Consider the following 20058-nt stretch of genomic DNA (forward strand, 5'->3'; position numbering starts at 1 on the left):
GCCTGCCATGTTAAATAACAAAGATAGATAGATAGATAGATAGATAGATAGATAGATAGATAGACAGACAGATAGATAGGTAGATAGATAGATAATTTGTGGTTTGTGAAGTCCTTATGTACGTAAAAATAGTTGCAAGAAGAGAAAAAAAACCTGCCAGTCCTTCATTTCTCCAAAAATAGCACTGCTGTTATCCTTGCTGTTAAAGAAAATTGAAGAAGAATAACAAAACCTACAAGCAAAGCATATCAAGGAGCCAAACAGGGGTACTTAGTCTCCATGGACAGAAAAAAATAAAAACCACAAACAAAACATCAAAACCAAACCAAAGACATAAACTGTACTTAGGGCTTATTGCTTTTCCTCATTAATTCTAAGTTCTTTGGGTTCCTCCCTGATAATCTTGCACTGTGTCAACTTGGGTTCATTAGTTGGGACTAATGAACCCTTCCACAGCAGAAGACACACTGCAGTATATTTAAAGTCTGTGTAGTGAAAACAGAAATCCAAGGTCAGAGCCATGTTGCTTCAGCCAAAGCTCACATGTGGGTGACACTGCAAACCAGCAGGACACAGACTGCAAAGCAGACAAGGAGTAAGGTCCAGCATGGAGGCCAGAATTTACAATAAGGCTGTTCCGATGTATGAAGAATATCATGTATCTATCATAATAAAAAATTAAGGAGACAAAACTTCAAAATTTGTATTTGTTTTCTAATGTACTAATATCCATAGGAAAAAGCAAAATCACATCCAGTGATGTCATCAACAGTCAAAATTTTCCAAAATATGTAGAGACAGTGGGGAGAAAACAACACATATGGCCAGAAAGAACCAGAATTTTTAAGAAATAACTTTATCAGAATATAACAAGCATTACCACAGAGAGGAAACACATTACCTTAATGTAAAAGAAGTTCTGAAGAGAAGGAAAAGCCATTTTAACAAATAAATTTTATTTTTCATATACATTTCACATACAACCTAAAAAGATATTAATGTTACTTAGCTTAAGCACATGGAAAACTACTTTACTGATGTTTGCGAAGTATTCTTCAATCCCTTGATAAAAAGCACAACATAAATCAATTATAACATTGTGTATCATAATCAGCACATATAAATACATACCTGGCACCTGTTTAGATTCTCTCATTTCTATAATATCTTTAATATAGAGTCTTGCAAATGCAGAAAATACAGGATCTATCCCCCAGTGCAGAGAAGGCATCTCTTCTTCATACTTGGACTCAGACTGCATCCAAAACCTGTGAACACAGAAGGACTTGTAATTGATTCCTACACAGGTGAAGAGCTGTTCACATATGCCCCAGCTAAATGAAAAAACAGCCCTTGAGTTTACACACAATAACACAGCAGAGCTGAAGATGAGACACTGGAGTTTATCTAATCTAATGTTATATTTATCGATCAATATTTCATGTGTCAACACATGAAATATTCAAAGTATCAATACTCATGATTTGTTTGAAGTACTGAGAATCCAGCAACAGCATTTCCCCCAGTAACTTCAAATCAAATAGAATTTTAGAGATTTTTCCTCTCCAAATCCATAGAGAACTGAAGTCAACATTTCTTTAAAAGAGCAGGATTTTGGGATCCTGAGTGGATACTTTCTCTACAGATGATTATTATTTCCCTCATCATTCTCCTTCCCACCCTTAACATATTCTTCTCATAGTTCATCCTGCGCTTTATTGTGGATTAAGGGAGGATGACTATTTAAAACAAAAGCAGCCATCCCTTCCTTATTTTGAGCATGTAGTCTCCACTAACTTTGAAATTGTTACTTTCCCCTTTTACCCTTTCAGATTTCAGTTTAATGCCTGCCATCTTCTGCCATTACAGATCCAATTCTCTGCTTATCACAGTGTTGATATCAAAAACCCCAGCACTTGATTCAGGAAGATCCTCATAAAGATTTGGAAGCTGAAAATATTTTCTATCAGCTTCTCCTGTATGGACATTGTTCCTGTAAGGCTTTCCAGGTCACCTTCCAGTGGGTGTCAGCCCCTTGCAGCTCTAAGTCAAAGGTGCTAAGTGGACTGATTTTGAATAGTGTACCACAGGGCTGAGATTTGGCAGCTCCAGTCTCCTGAGAGGAAGCAGCTCCCAGGGATCTCTGCAGTCTGGGAGAAGCACTGGTAGCTACTGATGTAGAGACAACACACCATGAACATCACAACACCACCTTGTCTCACTGAGAAACTGCAAAGCTTGGATTCTGCATGGTTCTAATGTTTAAACTTTAATTTGAGGAAAGGGAAAATAAAAAGGGTGTAGCACAACAAACTAGAGTGTTGCTAACACCTACTCTATACTGTGTACAGAACTGCAGTGATAATTCAATTCCTGTCCAACTTTTTTTTTTTTTAAAAAAAAAAAAAAAAAAGTCAGTGTTATTTACCCTTCCTTGAACTGGTCATTTCTTTGGTGAGACATTGAAAATATCTGATTTAGTCAGTTCCAGCAGTAAATTCACCATTGAGTAACAAACTGAAATAGTTTTGTTTACACCTGGATTCATATCTCATACCCCACTACAGACAGCTCTTCCCAACCTTTCTTTTTGCACCTGCAATTTTGAGATCTACTAAAAAATGTCCCACCATTCCTTTCTTACTCAAGTCTCCCCAAGAAGCACCCTTTTTCTGCTGCTGAATTGAGACATTGCTCAATAGAAATTTAGAAATTAAGCTGTTAAGTGTATGATCTTAACACAAGCTGCTATTCTTCCATATGGCAGTTCTTTGGATACTTGCTACAGTCTATGTCAAATTTAGACCATAAAGTTTCTCAAGGGAACAAATATTTTGAACCTGTATTTTATTTGACGTGCTCATTTTCTTAACAAAATTAGTCTCTTCATCTCTTTTTGATTGCAGTCTCTAGTACAAAGTTATACTCCTTTCAGCTTCATGCCCCCCAATTTACTCTGCATGGTTACATGGTTACAAAGCCTGTCACAGCTCAGCACCTGTTTTTCCTGCTAGACAGACAGCAGACTGAGATAACCAGCCAAAAAGAGACAATCAGGTGACAAGTCTGTCTAACCTTTTGTATTTTGGGTAAACAGACACTCCTTGGGGTAAAAAGCAGAAGTCACCCCTGCATATGTGTGCATCTGAGGGGAAATCAATGAAGCAGTTCCACTGGACATTAAAAATTTCTGTGTTATGGCATTTTATAGCCACTTGTCAGGTCTGAAATGTCCAAATGTTAACAAATCAAATCCAAGCCACACTTTTAGCTTAAATGAAGCATCTCCCTGAATTTTTTTACTGTTTCCCTGTTCTGAAGGGAGATTTCTGCAGCAAAAGCCCTTTCTATGTCAGAAACTATTTGGAATTAAATCTCCAATTCTGGAGCTTCCTTCTCACTCCCAGGCCTTGTTACAGCTCTTCACTGGAGATATTTACACCCATCATAAGTCTTTACGTAGAGACCACTCTGCTTGGTTCAAGCCTGCTACAACACTTTATCTTACAGATCTGGCAAAGATTCCTTGACAAAACCTAAATCATGCCCGCAGTACTACGGGGGCATCACAGGATTCCTTGGAGTCCACAGGACGCATTTGCTGAAGTCCTGAGTTACAGACATTCCATTCACACTAGGGTAGGACAGTGGAACCGTACCCCAGCCACCCACTCATTTTCAGCAATGTCTGACAGGTACACAAGGGCATTCTGCCCAGCAGCCAAAGTCTTTCCTGGCCTCTTTGCGGTCCCAAAAGCCCTCCTAATCCTTGACACCACCCAAAACCAAGTCTATTTTCTTCCTTTCCTCCCAAGTGGCCAGCTTGGTAGCTACATTTCAACAGTGGCCTATTTGAAGCCAAAAACTTGTGGGCAGTTGGAAAAAAAAGATATTTAGTGCCTCCTGCATGTACTGCTTGGCTCCAATACTGCTAGTACCAGACCATTCTTCTCAACAGTTGTCTGTCTGCTCCTAAAGCAAAGCAAGATGTAAACTGTTTCCAAAGGATCTATTCACTGAGTTTCCAAGCTTGTTTCAGGCAGACTGAGAGTATTAAAAAACATAATTCCTATAAGGCTGACAAAACTCTTCCAATCATTTATCTTTTGATATATAATAGTATCTTCCCGTAACTTTTTCTTAAGTTGGCACAGGAAGCCTCTCTATCCTGGTGTTAATAAATGAGTCATCCTGGCAAAAGTAGAACTTTCCATTATGTTACAAGTGTTTTCAGCTCTTAACTGGTACCATTGGTGATATGCTATCAGCAAGGAAGATAAGAGCTGCTCTGTACAATGAAGATCCAAGGGGCAAATAGGGACATTGTGGAGATGCACAATGTTATAATCAATGAGAACCAGACAGCAAACAATAGACAATTCTGAACAGATACTAATATACAGTACAAATGTTTAAGGATCAAACTGGCTTTTGCTGGGAGATGGTGATCAGGCTTAGCAATATAAACAACACAGAGTCCTAGCAAAAGGTCATTCATTTCTGCATTTTAAGTGCAGTGTAATGACTTCACTGCAGCAGGGTTGTTGTAGTGCAAGGAATTCTATCCTGTTACAGGAGAAAAAAGGCAACAGAAGCATCTAGTCTACAAATTCATTAGATAGAAGATATCAGAATTCTATTTTTAACTCCAGAAAAAGGCTATGAAGGCATAATCACAACTAAAAAAACAATTAAGTTCTTCTTGGGAAAATAACTCTGTTTGAAGGGCAAAAATGTAAAGTTTACATAGTAGGTATCTAGATACAAATAAACAAGAAGCCAAAATTTGAGATTATTCTAACATATTAAAATAGGGCTGTCTCTTCCAGCCCCTGCTATCTATGTTAGCTTTCCTGACTCTGCTTGACTACCAAGTCCATATACCCAGAGGGATCTTGTGAGCTCAGTGAGGTATTATCCTAGAAGGGAAAGCAATGAAAATTGGCACCCTTCCCAACCATGACCCCACCCAACCCATTTTCTTTCTGCCCTCCTAAGCAGCCTACCTGGTAGCCTTATCTCAACAGCTTCCTATTTAACACCCTATTGATTTATTCAGTAGAATCAGCCCCAGCCAATAAATTTCTTGGCCCATATTCTTGTGCCCACCACATAGCTTTTCCAAAAAAGGTAAACAGTCTTCTATCAATCCCAGTGCAATTGAAACCTCAAAGAAGAGTATCTGTTTTAATGTTTCTTGTTGTCTTTTCTCCAAATTTGATTAACAACCAGAGCTCTTGGAGAAAATTGCCTTAGCTTGAGATTAATCATTTTGAGCCAAGAAAATGTGTCTTGCCAGCAGCTGTCTGCAATTGTTCTGCAAGTGCTAGCACACTGCTGCAAAAACTCTTTCTCAAGTTAGCTATGAATCACGAACAGAATTTATGCACTCATACTGGCAACTTAAACATCCTACCAGGCTTTCACTCTTCTCCTAAGGCTGCCACTACTATGGTAGCACTGACAATTTACACTGGAAACAGCTCCTAAACAGTTGGAGTTGCCAACTCAGTGCATTAAAACAACTTAAAGCCACCACTGGTTTACTTGAATAAATTAGGCCAGAAACTGCAGCTGTCAAAAACTGCTTCACAGATCAGCCATTCCTGCCACAGACGAAACAACTTGTGGAAAGAGGAGCAGAGTCAACAGCTGGGTTTTGTAATACCCTCTGTCATTTGAACTGAAATCATCTGTGTCTGAGTCAACATACTATGTAACAAATGACTATTATTCAGCTCTTCATGATCAGGAGAGGCAATTCCAGCATGGTACAGTCAAACCCACCATTTTTCAGGAAATGTTTTTAAATTACCTACAGCCGCATATAACATTTTGAATTAAAACCAAATAAACCCATTGTATTATCATACAAATAAATCTTACTAAACTGGGAAGTAAAGCTTTTGGTTACAGTTAACATGGAACAAAGAAACACATGAAACTCACCCATAGGTTTTTAAAAAACACATAATTAAAAGAAAGTTTCCCACCAGTAACAAGATAAACATCATCACTGAGACCAAAACACATTACTGAAAGACCAAAAAAAGGCTCCTGGAAAACAGCTGTTGGAAAACTATCAAATAGTAAGGTAAGGTCTGTTTGGTAAGGTAAGGTCACCTCCTACCTGGTTATTCTATTATAAATCAAGACGGGGCAAGCACTCTCAGGCTTTCATAATAAACCACCTTCTGCTTCTGTCATGTTAAATCCTGTCAGTTTTGATGCTACATGCTGCATGTCCTATAGTTCTTATATGTAACTACAATTACAATTTAAAGACATACTTTGAAAACAAAATTAAGAAATCTAGAACTCCTCTGAACTTTCAGAAGTTTAGCACTTTGTGAAATGTTACCTGTACAAGGGTTTAACATTTGTCTAAGCTGTTCAGATAATTTCCCAAAAGAAAGAATTATAGGTTTTTTTTTTTTAAAGATACTCCTTGAAATTTTAAACATCATATGTCTTTTAATTACATTCATTTCTATTACAATACACTTTGCTGGTGAATGAAGAACAAGACAAGAGGCCCATCGCTGCAACCTTTAGCCAGTGGGAAATCTATCAATAACCAGAAAGGCATTGCCCACAATGCCCATAAGGCAGGATGTAGGTAGAGGCAAAAAAGCCTTGTTTTATCAATAAACTGACATGTCTGTTGTGTAACAGTCTTCCAGTGGAGTTAATGTCTCCATGTCATAAGTTTTAATGTGTTTCACTCCCTCTGATTTCACCTTTGCACAGTACTGTCTGGAAAACCTTCTGGACAGGTGCATGTGGCTGTAGGAGACCAAACAAACTGGCTCCTCCACCATCCAGTCTTGGAAGGGGGACAAAGCCTACAGTCCTAGATTGTCTCCTTTTGGCATTGAAACTTGTTTTATGTAAAAAGGTTTTGGCATTCAATTTTCCAAAAGCATGATTCTGAAAAACTAACAGGGAAGGGTGTAACAAAGTAAACAGTAGAAGTAGCTCTTTCTGATCCTTGTCACATGCAATGGATTCAATTTCCCATGGATCAAGAAATCAGCCAACCACTCAGCAGACCAGAAAACTAGCTTTGTATTTCTCATGGTCACCTGTAAGCTTACCAGAAATAAGGTAGTAGGGACTCACTACTGATATTCAGAAAAGCTTCACTCCCTATGTGTATTTTAAAGCTATTGGATAATCACACTGAAGTGCCTTCTTCAACTAATTCCCTAACCTGTCTCAAGCGAGGGCAGGAGGAAGCCTATGAGGATGATTAACTCTCTCTGAAAACTCTTAATCACTCACAGTGCTGCCAGAATGAGCTGAGCTGAAGAAAAGACATTCTTTCACTGGGAGAGAAGATTCTCAGTTATTACTGCAAATTAAAACCAAACAAACGTAAAAATAAATTACTTCTTATAAATAGTTTCTTGCTTGGAGGAACAGCAGTATAAAAACTGTGATAGCCAGGTGATTCCAACCAGGCTGTTGGAAACTTTTTTGACAGATGCTTTTAAACAGGAGGTGATGCTGCCCCTCTACTCAGCCTGGTGAGGCCACATTTGGAGTGCTGTGTCCAGTTCTGGGCTCCTCAGTATGAGAGAGACATGTTGCTCCTGGAGTGGGTCCAGCAGACAATTAAGGGACTGGAGCATCTCTCCTATGAGGAAAGGCTGAGAGCTGGGCCTGGTCAACCTAGAGAAGAGACACCTAAAAGCGGACCTTGTCAATGCCTAGAAGTGTCTGAAGGAAGGGTGTCAAGATCACAGACCAGGCTCTTCAGTGCTGTTGGGCAATAGGACAGGAGGCAATGGGCAGAGATTGCTGCACAGGAGTTCCACCTGAACATGAAGAAGAATTTCTGTGCTGTGTGGGTGAACACACACTGGAGCAGGTTGCCCAGAGAGGCTGTCCAGTCTCCCTCACCGGACACATTCCAGAACTGTCTGGACAGAATCCGCAGTAAAGTGGCTAAGGGGTCCTGCTTAAGCAGAAGATTGGACCCTTCCAATCTGATCTGTTCTGTGATTCTGTAATTTACTGATACAACACAAAGGAATTAACTAAAAGAGAAAAGAGAATAAAACCTAATTCACCTCAGCTTAAGGCAACACAGCTTTCCTACTCTCTTTTAGCAGTGTAACAGATGTAAAGTCACCTCCTGAATGAAGATTTTCAAATTCCAGAAATTGGCATAGAAATGACAAGTATGGGTTTATAGCTTTCAAGGCTACTGTGCCTGTGAACTCCACAAGTTTGACTCAATTTGTAGAGGAAAATAATCCTGCCCATTCCCCTCCCTCCCCTTTAAACTGGTTTATGCATATGATCTAAATTAGAACAGCCTCTGGAATAAGTCAGAATTCATATGAACATTCATAGCACTACAGAACAGTCCATAACAACCTGAGACTTCAAAATAATTAACCTATTATTTGGTCTAGGCACACAGTTGTGATTTGAAGTTTTTAAAATATTCCTGGCACATACCAAAGCTTTAGACTATGACAGATCCACTTAATGTTCTGAAATCAATTTGCATTTTATTTTGCTGTAGAAGTGAACCTTTTAAGTATATCAGAACACTGTGAGACTGTACATGGAACAAGGTGTCAAATAGCCCTTTTCTTGATACATACAAAGTCAGTCTATTTAGAATAATTTTGAAATTTCAGATCCATCTAGCACTGTCATAAACTTTATGAGAATAACTAAAGGCTGAGATTTCTCATTTGGAGTGCTTTTGGAAGATCATTACCTAATTGCTACTCTTTTTGAAAGATTAATAAAGTTAGCTTGACACTGATATGATTCTACTCCAGCTACATTCATTTGTTTTTTTTTTGTTATTCCAGAATTTTTTTTTCACCTTCAAATAAAGACCCATCCTGTCCGAAGGCCTTTCTTGTAGAGAAATGTTTAAACATCCCAAAACTCAAATCTGTGCAGAATATGAGGTGTGTGGGGGGGAAACATTGAGCCCATATACTATTACAGAATTATCTGTTTTACAGGGAGATGTTTGAAGAACAAAGTAAGAACTTTCAACATAAGAACAAAGCATTTGTTATTGTTTTCTAATGCTCCTCACACATGTCCTCTAAGCCATCATCTAGGAAAAGTATCAAAAGGGTGGAGGTTTTGTATGAAAAATGGTACAATTCCCAGCCTGATACTCTCTGAATTTCTTTTGCAACTGGGCCTTCTTTCTGAGGACCAGGGCTTTTACACCTGAAATCAAGCACAGGGTTTCTTAGCCATACCCAGGCTGCTCTGAACTGGGCTTTAAACAGAAAAGTTTTAGAAATACCAAAGCTGTACTGATATGTCTCAGTTCCTTAAGACAAATTGTACTGCACAGTATTTACACTGTATTCTGTGAATAATCTAAGGGTAGGTTCTCATCTAAGGAAAGCTGGCTCATAATCATTTATCTTCTGCTGCTAAACTATTAGAACCTGCTAAAAATCCAGAAATTGTCCTTCATTAACCTTTGGTTTAAGCAATTTTTGAAATTCTCTGAGGATGTTCTGAAGTAATGAATAATTTACCGATGTTCCATCTGAGGTCTGTCCAAATCTCATCACTGAGAGATGGCATAGGACTGATACAGAACAACCCCAAACTGTTCAAGAATACCTGTCCTGCAACATGAGTGTCTTCAGTAACTCCTTCCCTGTGGAGAAAAGGCAGCTAGGCTTGTTTGTTAGTAATGATTTTTGCCCGTATTTAAAAACTTGTTCCAAATCTCATTGAAAGGCACTAAATGGACATTATTTAGATTCTTGAAAGAAAATACCTCCCTGATGACTATGGCTGTAACTTCTTCCATGAATCACTGTCACAGCTAATATGATAAAGTCATTACTATTTCCGACTTCATGGTATGTAAAGAAACCAACAGCCTTTTATAAACTAATTTAAGTGTCTCCTTAATTGCATTTGAATTTGAATAAATACCATTTCCTACCTCATGCTCTGAAAGGAAGTCACTCCTGTATACTCTATCCAGAAAGACACATTAGTGCTCAGTCAGAAGCCACAGAATTATTTTTCATGTAGGTTATTTTATTTTCTGCTACAATTCAGTCTATGTAATGTAATGGGCTTTTTTGATTTAATCCATAAATATCACACAGTGTACTATAAAATTTAATTTTGAAGATTAGCTATTAAAGATCCCCTCTATCAAAAAAATAAACATTTCAGGCACTTGAGACAAAAACTGCATCACATCACAATACTCTGTTTTGTCATAAGCAAGTGCTAGTGCCCAAAGTTTGCACAGACTATTGTTGGACACACAATAGCTGCTGTTTGCCTTAACAATTGACATATTATTGCAGCTCCACTCATTGCTGCTGTACCAAGATGAGACCCTACAGAAAACCAAATTCTACTTTACAATACAGTCAACTATTTTTTTGCCTCATTTTCTGAAACAAAGAGAACACCGTTGCACACATCAAAATTATTAAAACATGGTTGTAATGCAAAAATAACATTATGCAATGAAAAACTTTGCTGTTTTTCAGTAAAATCATCTAATATTTTAAAGTCTAGCTTTACATTAATAAACAGTTGGTATCTCACATTCTATGTTATTTCCCCCTTTTGCTAGTAGACATATCTGCAATATTATCCCACTGCAATGTCACAGGGATGTTACTAGGAATTCTATAGTCCTTAGTGTTAACTTTTTGTCAAATTTTCCTTTATCGTGCAAGTAGGAAATGTTCCCTATTTGACAGAATGGTATATTTTTAACAGTAATTGTAAAAGGCATAATAAACTTCCTGGTTATACTTAACATGAAACCAGGATTAGGTATGATGGCTGGCCAGCCAGCTTTAAAAATAAACAGATTAAAAAATAAAAATAAAAATAAATTCATATTACAGAACAAGTTATTTGCTCTCAAGATTCCAGAGCTGATCAGGATCACAAGAGAACACAAAGTCCATTCTGGAAAAAAAAGGCTCCTGGGAAACAGTGAAAGAAAATCAGGATTTACAGAAAAAAAAGCAGCAATACATGTGGGCTTTTTGTTCAGACATTTTTTGTACCAGTATTGACTGAGAGCAATACTGAGATGCAAAGCTATCTTTATCCCTTAATAAATTTCTAATCCTAGCTACTATGTGAACTAATGCAAATTTGAAAGGCACAAACAAAAAGAGCAAATCAGCTCATGACTGCTAACCAAGAGGAAAAAGTCTAATTACCATCTGGAAGAAAGGCAACCATGGTGCAGCATTTGCAAGACGTGCTATCATGTGATTTAACTAAAGCTTCTAATATCTATCAGATGGAGGGGACTCCATAAGTTTTAAATAATTTGCTTTGTGTTCATGTACAGTTTTGATTAAATAAATTTATTTCAAATGAAATATAACCTCAAATTATTAAAACAGTTAGAAGGAATACAGCATTATAGCTAAGAGTAGTATTATATTTTACTAAGTAAAAAGTATTCTAGATGGCCTTAGTCCTGTGTGGTTCTGTGAAAGATTGTTAGTCATCACAATATGGAGCGAACTTTTATTAGACTAACTCCTGTACAAAAAAAATGCAACTATCCACCAGTGCAGCTCAGTATTTTAAGATTAACTGAAAATTCCTATAAAAGGAGCTTTTTGAGTTAAATACAAACCAAAAAGCATGCAGCCTTCTTGAAAAGCATTATCATGAGGATCTGAACTTCTTAATTGCATTAGTCAGTTAATCAAAGAGAATCAGCTCTGTAAGTTTCAAGTTGTTGACGTGTTCCTTTAAGTCTGAGGTTTGCTCTCATTCCCCTACAAAGATATGACTATTTCTGAATATCAGTCTTGAAGAGGGTTTTCTTGCAGATCAACTGGAAGCAATAAGAAAAAACATTTCTTTTTTGCTATAGCTTCAATAAAGTCAACATGTTAAAACTTGAATGCTTTTGACATGCCATGTTTCCAAGAAATATTCTTGTACTATTTGTTGAAATACCTGATCCTTATTAAAATTTTGATATTTATATTATTGTTTTTTCTTCTGCTATCTTATTTCAGATAAAGCTTATTCAATAAAACATCACAGGTTTACTTGGGAACATTCTGGTAGTTTGGCAATTATTGTATTTGCGCTGTCATCATTCCCAGAAGCGTTGCTGACAACAAGAGAAACACAGTCCAAGAGTTCTGCTGGCAGTGATGTCTCCATAGGTAGGAAGAACTCCCGTTATATGTAACCAGGAAAATTCACCTCACATGGTTAAATACTGTGATAAATATAAGTATCTAAAGTGGGGAAGGTGAATTGCCCTGTGAAGATACATTTCCCCATTGACTGCTGAAAAAGTATGGCCAACTTGGATTAAACATACAGACTTTTCTGAAGCCAAAATTAGATCAATCCCATTCCTAAACATTTTAACACTCAATGTATTTTTAACTGCAAACATAAAGTAATACCCTTATATGTTGAAACTTCCAAATGCCATGTGTTTCTATGGCAATTCTTAGATTATCTGGTCCTGCCATAAGGCATTAAAAAACCCCAAACCATGTAACAAATAGTAATATAACCAGATTATTGATAGGAGCCTGAGCATTGATTCTGGCTAATGAGATATGGGCAAGCTCAAGTGTCCAACTTCTGATAGTATCATTTTTTTCCTGTTTATATTATATATGACCGAACTATTCCTGTTACTTGTATCATAAAGGCTCATAATATACTGAATACAAAACGAAGTCTCTTTTTTGTTGTGCATAACATAAAGAGGAATCGCCAAGACACAGCTCTGTCAATGGCACATTTATTAGAAAGGCTTTAGGAGTGCTGTATATGTAGTATGGATAGGACAACCAAGGGATCAGGCCCAGCCACCATGGCTTTTGGGAAGGCAGGTCCTGCTTGACTGACCTGATGTCCTTTTATGATTAATCCACCTAGTGAGCTGTGGATGTCATCCACCTGGACTTCAGAAAAGTCTTCAATACTGTCTCCCACAGCATTCCCCTGGAAAGGCTGGCAGCCCATGGTCTGGACAGGGGCTCTCTTTGCTGGCACAGAGCTGGTGGTAACGGTGCCACAAGGGCTGTCCTCAGGGATCAGAGTTGGGCACAGTCCTGTTTAATATCTGTATCTATGATCTGGATAGGGGGATCGAATGCACCCTCAGTAAATTCACAAACACGAAGCTGGGCAGGAGTGCTGATCTGCTGGAGGCCAGGGAGGCTCTGCAGAGGGATCTGGGTAGGTTGGATCAATGAGCTGAGGTCAATGGTGTGAGGCTCAATAAGGGGAAGTGCCAGGTCCTGCACTTGGGTCACAAGAGCCGCAGGCAGGGCTACAGGCTGGGAGACAGTGGCTGGAAAGTGGCCCAGAGGAAAAGAACCCAGGGGCACTGGTCAACAGCAGCTTATCATGACCCAGGAGTTTCCCAGGTGGCCAAGAAGGCCAGTGGCATCCTGGCTTGTATCAGAAGTAGTGTGGACAGCGTGACCAGGACTGTGGTCATTTTCCTGCACTGGATTAACTAGAGTGATCTAGAAGCTTCATTGGTGCTTAGAACTGAAATGAGCCCAATACAGCACAAAACATTAACTTGGGAAATCGCAGATTTCCTATGTAAAAAATGCCACCACATAACTGGAAAATATCAATAGAAACACACAGTACATCGATTAAAGGAAACAGAAAGGACAGTGCTAAGTGCCAAAGATGACAGATAGATTAAGATGGATGAAACAAGAATTACACTTCAGATTTAACCACGAATAAGCCACCTGTGACCTTACAGCAATTCAATGAGCTCAATCACCAGAAAAAATTTTGGAGATAAGTGCAAGTGTGGGTGGACAGAAAGTCAAGACAATATAAAAATATACCATTAAATATTTTGAAAAAACTGAAGACAGAATGTAGGACTGCAGTGAAAAGGCAATATATGCTGTGAAGAACATAATTCAAACTAAATTTCTGAAGTGTTTACTTTCAATTAAGAGAAATTGGAGCAGTTTAAAAGAAACAAAGGGAGAGTTAGGAACAGTGGCAAGTGTAAGTGATTGAGTCACTGAGAAAGGAGGATGATATTGAGCAACAGAAACTATAAAGGGGACTTCTAATTCACAAAGAGATGAAAAAGATTGTAATAAAGAGTTTACAGCTATGTTAAGCCAGTATATTTGATGCACAATCAAGATAGTTCTTTAACATCTTCCTCTGGCATTTAAAGGAAACAATGAATTTTCAAAAAACATTGCTTTAAATTCTTAAAGGAGAAATTTTAATATGATTCACTTTTACCTTTTTATCCTTACCATCTGGAAACATTTACAGTTGCTAAAAACTCCTGCTATCAGGAACAAAAAAAAACCCCCACACAAAATCCAGGCTTCATACAGCCTCCTCCAAACCAGGAAGTCACAGCAAATTGGGAAGGATTTGCTACTAGCACTTAACCTTCACCTTATATTTTCAGGACTGAGTTGCAAGCTGTAACTCCAGAGTAAAAGAATACGGGAATAAGATGGAGTCACAGTTTTCATATATCCTGGTTTCATCTTGAATTACTTGTTCAAGAGTAAAAATGAAAAAGTTAAGAGCAAAACTTTATCACTAGATTAATTATTCCTTTCTTGTGCCAGAGTTTCATCTTATATTTTCAATATTATATGAATTAAAAGCTCCCTGGAACAGGAAGACTTTGTTTATACAAGTCTAAAGCAACACACATGCAGTACCTGCTGACACTCAGTCATTGGTAGGATGGCATGGATGTTTTGTTCCCAGCAAGCCTCTTTTGTCACACACAAATGGACACACGACAGAGATGCTGTGTGTGAACTGTGCACAGCCCAACATCTATCAACAGAGCTGAGGCAGAACCAGGCCCTGCTATCCCAGCCCAGAACTGCCAGCTCAACTTCATTCATCCACATATAACTTATGAAATTTTATTTTAGTTTTGCATTTCTTTCCAGTTATTACAAACTCTAACAACCTCACGTAAATAGCACCACCTCCTCCCCCCCCACTCCATTGCCATTAACGCTGAGGCTAAAGAAAAGATAATCCTGCCTAAATACAAGGAATTCATGCTATGGCTTTGGATTCCTTTTTTCCCCGCATCCTCTATCAAACAGTCAGCTTAAATAAACCTACAGAAATCAGTCACAAAGCACTTTTTATCCAAGAGAAAGCAAGTTATAACCAAAATATTAAATTAAAAATATTAACAAAAATTATTATTTAAGCCATCATTCTATTTTAACATCCAAATCAAAGCTATCATCCCACCTGAAGGGGCAAAAAAAAATAGAGAGGAAAAACAAACTGACCTTTAAAAATTAAAGCATCAGAAGCTAAATTGTTGCTGTTAACACACTATTACTATTGTATTTAATTCAAACTATCTGAATGAAATTTCCATATGAAATTAGTAGGTGGAGACATCCAACCAGATGACAGAAGATAAAACAGTTCCTCTGGATTGCAGTTGTTTCTTGGTTTTCCCCTCGTGGCCAAGCTGTCATTACAAGGAACTCACAAAGCCCAATATCATTTTTGAAAAACAAATGCTGATTATTACAACAAATCAGTTTAGCAAGAGTACTTGAAAGGCTCTCTATTCACAGGGTGGGACTACCCGTGAAACTGATTTTATACAGTTTAAAGAAATTGACTCATGACAGAACACTGTTGTTCGATTCATAAACGCTTTGTGTCAGGGGCATCTCAATGCCTCATTATTATTACTGAATTTATACACGGACTACCCTCCTTATAGAGCAAACCACTGTCAGGCTAATAAAATGGTCAGGGGAATGATGCACACCAGAAGCTTGATCTTTAGAAGCCCATCATGCAGCTTAAGTTAATGGCAATTGCAGGCACTCAGGTTCATACGAGGATAAGGTATTACACGATTTTCTCTGGGTGTTTGTCTCACTGTCAGATGTCTCTGAGGTCTCAGCATCGCCTCAGCTGCTGCTGGATCGACTTCCTGCTCATCAACCCAAACTCTGTCCCCGTGTCTGCTAATTGCCCCTAATCCAGGCAACGGGAACGCCTCTTGCTTTCAAGCGAGGAAACGCCCCACATTTGGTGGCATGTACACAACACAACTATTAAAATACAATTATACTTCAGGGTGAGGAAGGAATCACTTGTGGGAAGACAAGGTTGTGAGATAAGGAAATTCAGGCCTGTCCCAGTGATTAAATAAGATATCGAAGATACCAAACGGACAGCACAAGAACATCACACCCTGCTATGACAGAAGATAAACCAGTCTAGGAACAGCACCGGACCGCAAACAAAAGAAAGTCTTCCAACGTCTTCTTTTACTATCAACACGTTCCTCAGAGTCCCGCGTCCAAACCCAAGTCCCCCAGGTGGCACCACCTGCCCACACAGCGCTCCTGACACACAGAGAGCCCCTCATGGCCCTTCGGCTCCCGCGGCAGGACTGGGGCCTCAGGGCACCCAGCCAGCACTGAGGGGAAGCTGCCCCTCGCCTAGGGAGCCTCACCCTTGGCCACAGGGCTGGGGACACCCCTCCTGTACGGGATAGTGGAGCGGTAGGAAGAGAGGAGTGGGGTGTCCTCCAGGTCAGAGAAAAAAGGGTCCCTCTGCCACACGCCCCTCCCGTGACGGCACACAGCGAACTAAAGGGAAACAGGAGAAAAAGGAGAGACGAGCACTCGAGCACCACGCCAGCGCTGCCATCCTGCTCTGAAGTATGGGGGGGGGGAGGGGGGGGGGGGGGGCGCCCCCTCCATCTTGAGTCCGACACCGACTTACCCGCCCGGAGCCCCCGCGCGCTCCTATTGGCTGGGGCCGCCGCTACCGCGTCACGTGGGAAGGACAAGCCCCGCCTTTTCCCCCCGCCTGTGCCGGGCCCGAGCCGCTGGCGGGGGAGGGCCTCGCGCGTACTGCCGGAGCGGCGCGTGCGCAAGCGCGGGGGGACGGAGGAGCCGTGGGGGGCGCGCGCTGCTGCGCGTGCGCCGTCGGCGGAGCGGCGGGAGGGGCGCGAGGCGGTTCCGGGAGCGCGGGAAGAGGGGCGGGAGCGCGGAGCGCACGCGCCGGCGGCGAGCGGGAGCGAGGGCGGAGGGGGCGGAGGTGCCGCTGGTGCCGCCCCGCAGGAAGCGGAGCCGCCCGGGCCCCGCTCCACCACAGGGCGAGCGAGAGAGCGAGCGGGAGAGAGGCCGGCAGCGAAGCGTCATTTTCCGCCGCTGTGCCACCCCGAGACGCCGCTTCGCGAGGACACCGGCCGGGAGCCTGGAGCGGGGCAGTCTGCCCCTCCCTGCATCCGCCCTGTCCTGCGAGGCGGGACGTGACCGCTCCCCGCTGCCTGGCGCGCGGCAGCTGCCCCCTCCCAGCGGAGCTGTGACCCCTCCTCCGGCTCCGCCGCCACCCGTCCCGAGGAGGGAGCCCGGCACTTGTTGCTGCCGCGATGGTGACCGGCCCGGCCGTGTAGGGACCGCCAAGCCCGTCGGGGAGAGCAGCGCCGAGCCCGGCCCCGTACAGGGCATCGCGGGGTGTTGTCTCCCCGCAGCGCCCGGCGGTGACGGCGCTTCCCGGGCGACGCCAAGACTTTGGTCTCCGCGTGGGAATCGTGCCCGGCATCACCGGCCGCGCCAGGTGGTCCCGGCGGGCTGAGGGGGCACCGCCGCCCGCCCCATCCCTCGGCTGCAGCCAAAATGTCCTTCTTCAACTTTCGTAAGATCTTCAAGCTGGGCGGCGAGAAGAAGAAGAAACAATACGAGCACGTCAAGAGGGATTTGAACCCTGAGGAGTTCTGGGAAATCATAGGAGAGCTGGGCGATGGTGCTTTCGGTAAAGTGTTCAAGGTAAGGGCGGGCAGCGCGGATCGCTTGTGTTGCTCATAGCTGAGAAATGACTCGGAGCGTTGCTTCTGCCTCCGGCGCTGCCTCGGGCTCCCTGTCTGCCGGCTCCCTCACCTCGGGATTCCTGCTGGCAGCGCCGAGTTCGGGAGAACTTGGCTGGGGCGCTGAGCGCTGCAGGGGGACGCGGCCGGAGGCAGAGCGAGGGATCCCGGCGCCTCTTGGCCACGGAGTCTCGTGAAACTAAAGATAGAAAAGACCTATTAGGTCATTGTCCCGCCTTCTGCTCCACCCTGCCCGCTGCTGGATTGCTCACTTCTCTGTTTTGGGGGTTCTTTTGGGACTCGTGTACGGTATGGCTCCTAACCTTACAAAGACAGCGTATTCTTAGATCCGAAGTTCATACTTTTTTTTTTTTTTTTTCCCCTTTACGGAAGGAACCCCATGAACAGTAAAACTGACTTCTGTGCTTCATGTATAGTGAACAGAGCTTTAATGTCGTCGCTTTAATGGGCACTCTACCATCTTGTTCCGTGTGGAGTTGAATTAAGTAGCTGTGTTCTCTGGCTTTCACTGTGTGCTGGAATTCATGTATTGGATCTTATAACTTCTCTCAGTTGTTTGCTCTTTAAATCTTTGAGTGTACTGGTACAAGTAGGGTTTTTAAGGATGCTTATCTAGAGTTTATCAAGCCAAGTAGACTACAGTGATATAGATACAACCCTGCTAGTGTTTAAGACTTTAGCTTTCAGGCAAATCTTCAGCTACATTGCCTCTTTCTAAAAGGGTGTTAATGTTCCATGCTTGGTTTATGGATGGCATGGAAAAAACATCCTGGTGGATAAGCATGAGAGAATTGAGAACTGACATGAACTGAAGTTCTGGAGCAGGTTCTGGAGACAAAAAAATATGAGAGGTTGGCATTTACAGTGTTTCTGAGAGTTAATTCGGTCAAGAAACATTTATATTTAGAATACTGTATTTGAGGGTTTATGAAAACTGGGTTCTCATGAAACTTGTGCTATTTTTAGTAGAAAATATTTTAGGTTCTATTGTACTGTGGTGGTATCACCTGTAAATTTGAGCAGAAGTGCCACAGTAAGTTCAGAATGTTAGGTGGGGTCATTTCACCCAAGGAATTTATATCAATGTTCTATATTAAGAACATCTAGTTTATTTAGATGCTGGTGTGATACACAGTCTGGATGGTGGTTCTTATGTCATTTTTGAAGATAAGAGTTTTGGGTTTTTTTTTTTAATGCCTGGGAATATGTCTGAAGTTGCTTTATCATAAAGCCTCCTCACCACAAAAACATAGCATCTCTAACATCACTTGCAAAGTATTAAAGTTTTAATTTGAGCTTCATAGTGGAGTTTTGGTTACTATTTTCTGAGTATATGCTTCAGATATCATATGAAATGTGTTTTCCTGTTCCCCACATGCACTTCTCTCATCCTTAAACTTCTTCTCACTTCATCTGTAGGTATGTCTGTGTTAGCAGTAGTAGTTTAGGAAGGTGTATGAGCGAGGCAGCTGGTAAAATTTGCATTTCAGTGCACTAGGTACACAAACAAGATAATGTTTTCCATTGGGATGTCATTTTTCACGTCGATTTATTTCTGACTGAAATTACAGAGTTCACTGTTGAAATTGATCATAGGCAGAATTATACATGTGGTTACTCTGGTCAACTTGTTGAAGTTGGCCCTTATGAGAATTAACAGGCAGTATTCCTGGAAAAAAATAAATCCCATGTAAAAAAAAAGTAGGTTACTGCATGTGTTCTTTTTGTTTCCATCTAGTTTGAGAAGGAGGCTTATGCACAGATACAAACTGTACTTGTGTTCCTGCACCTGACTGTGCTTCCCAAGAAACTGTGTGGAAAGCAGGAAAGGTGTGTTAGGTTGTTCTTTCATGGATATACATCTCAAATGAGAAGCTGCAGGAATAGACATACAATTCCTTCTCAAATTTTGAGTTCAAAACTTAAGCCAGAACAAAGCTCTCAAGAATGCTTGAAGACTTTGTCTTTAGGTAATGGAAGTGTGGGGGTTGGGGTTTTCATTTTGTGTAATGGATTTTATTTGCCAACCCCCCATCACCCAGTTACATTTGCCAAAAGTACATTTGCCTTTGTTTAAGACCTTAGGATCTGTGTGTGACAGCGTTTTGGCAGATGTATGTTAAAATGGAATTGCCATATAAATAAGTCTTTATATACTTTGAATTTCTAAAAAGTAGGTTAGATTG

At 40.9% G+C, this 20058-nt stretch overlaps 2 protein-coding genes across 7 annotated transcripts in view; one reads left to right on the forward strand and one right to left on the reverse strand.

Annotated features, from left to right (window-relative positions):
• The window catches only part of STN1 (STN1 subunit of CST complex), a 43920-nt gene extending 27299 nt beyond the window's left edge, over positions 1 to 16621 (reverse strand). For 2 of the 3 annotated variants that reach the window (XM_088060020.1, XM_088060022.1), the window contains exons 1-2: positions 15797 to 15983; positions 1132 to 1268 (exon numbers count right to left, since the gene is read on the reverse strand). In XM_088060020.1, the coding sequence (XP_087916146.1) occupies positions 1132 to 1261 (130 nt within the window). In that variant the 5' untranslated portion in view covers positions 1262 to 1268; positions 15797 to 15983. Of the gene's footprint in view, positions 1 to 1131; positions 1269 to 15796; positions 15984 to 16492 lie in introns of those variants that run through there. The other variant, XM_088060021.1, reaches the window with a different exon arrangement.
• A 437-nt stretch (positions 16622 to 17058) lies between these two features.
• Positions 17059 to 20058, forward strand: part of SLK (STE20 like kinase) — a 46697-nt gene continuing 43697 nt past the window's right edge. For all 4 annotated transcript variants that reach the window (XM_088059886.1, XM_014250312.2, XM_014250313.2 and 1 more), the window contains exon 1: positions 17059 to 17813. In XM_088059886.1, coding sequence (XP_087916012.1) covers positions 17664 to 17813 — 150 coding nt within the window. In that variant the 5' untranslated portion in view covers positions 17059 to 17663. The remainder of the gene's footprint in view (positions 17814 to 20058) is intronic.

The sequence above is a fragment of the Pseudopodoces humilis genome, chromosome 9 (genome assembly GCF_049639895.1).
Source record: "Pseudopodoces humilis isolate 2021_Gansu_Grassland_sample_001 chromosome 9, ASM4963989v1, whole genome shotgun sequence".
NCBI lineage: Eukaryota > Metazoa > Chordata > Aves > Passeriformes > Paridae > Pseudopodoces > Pseudopodoces humilis.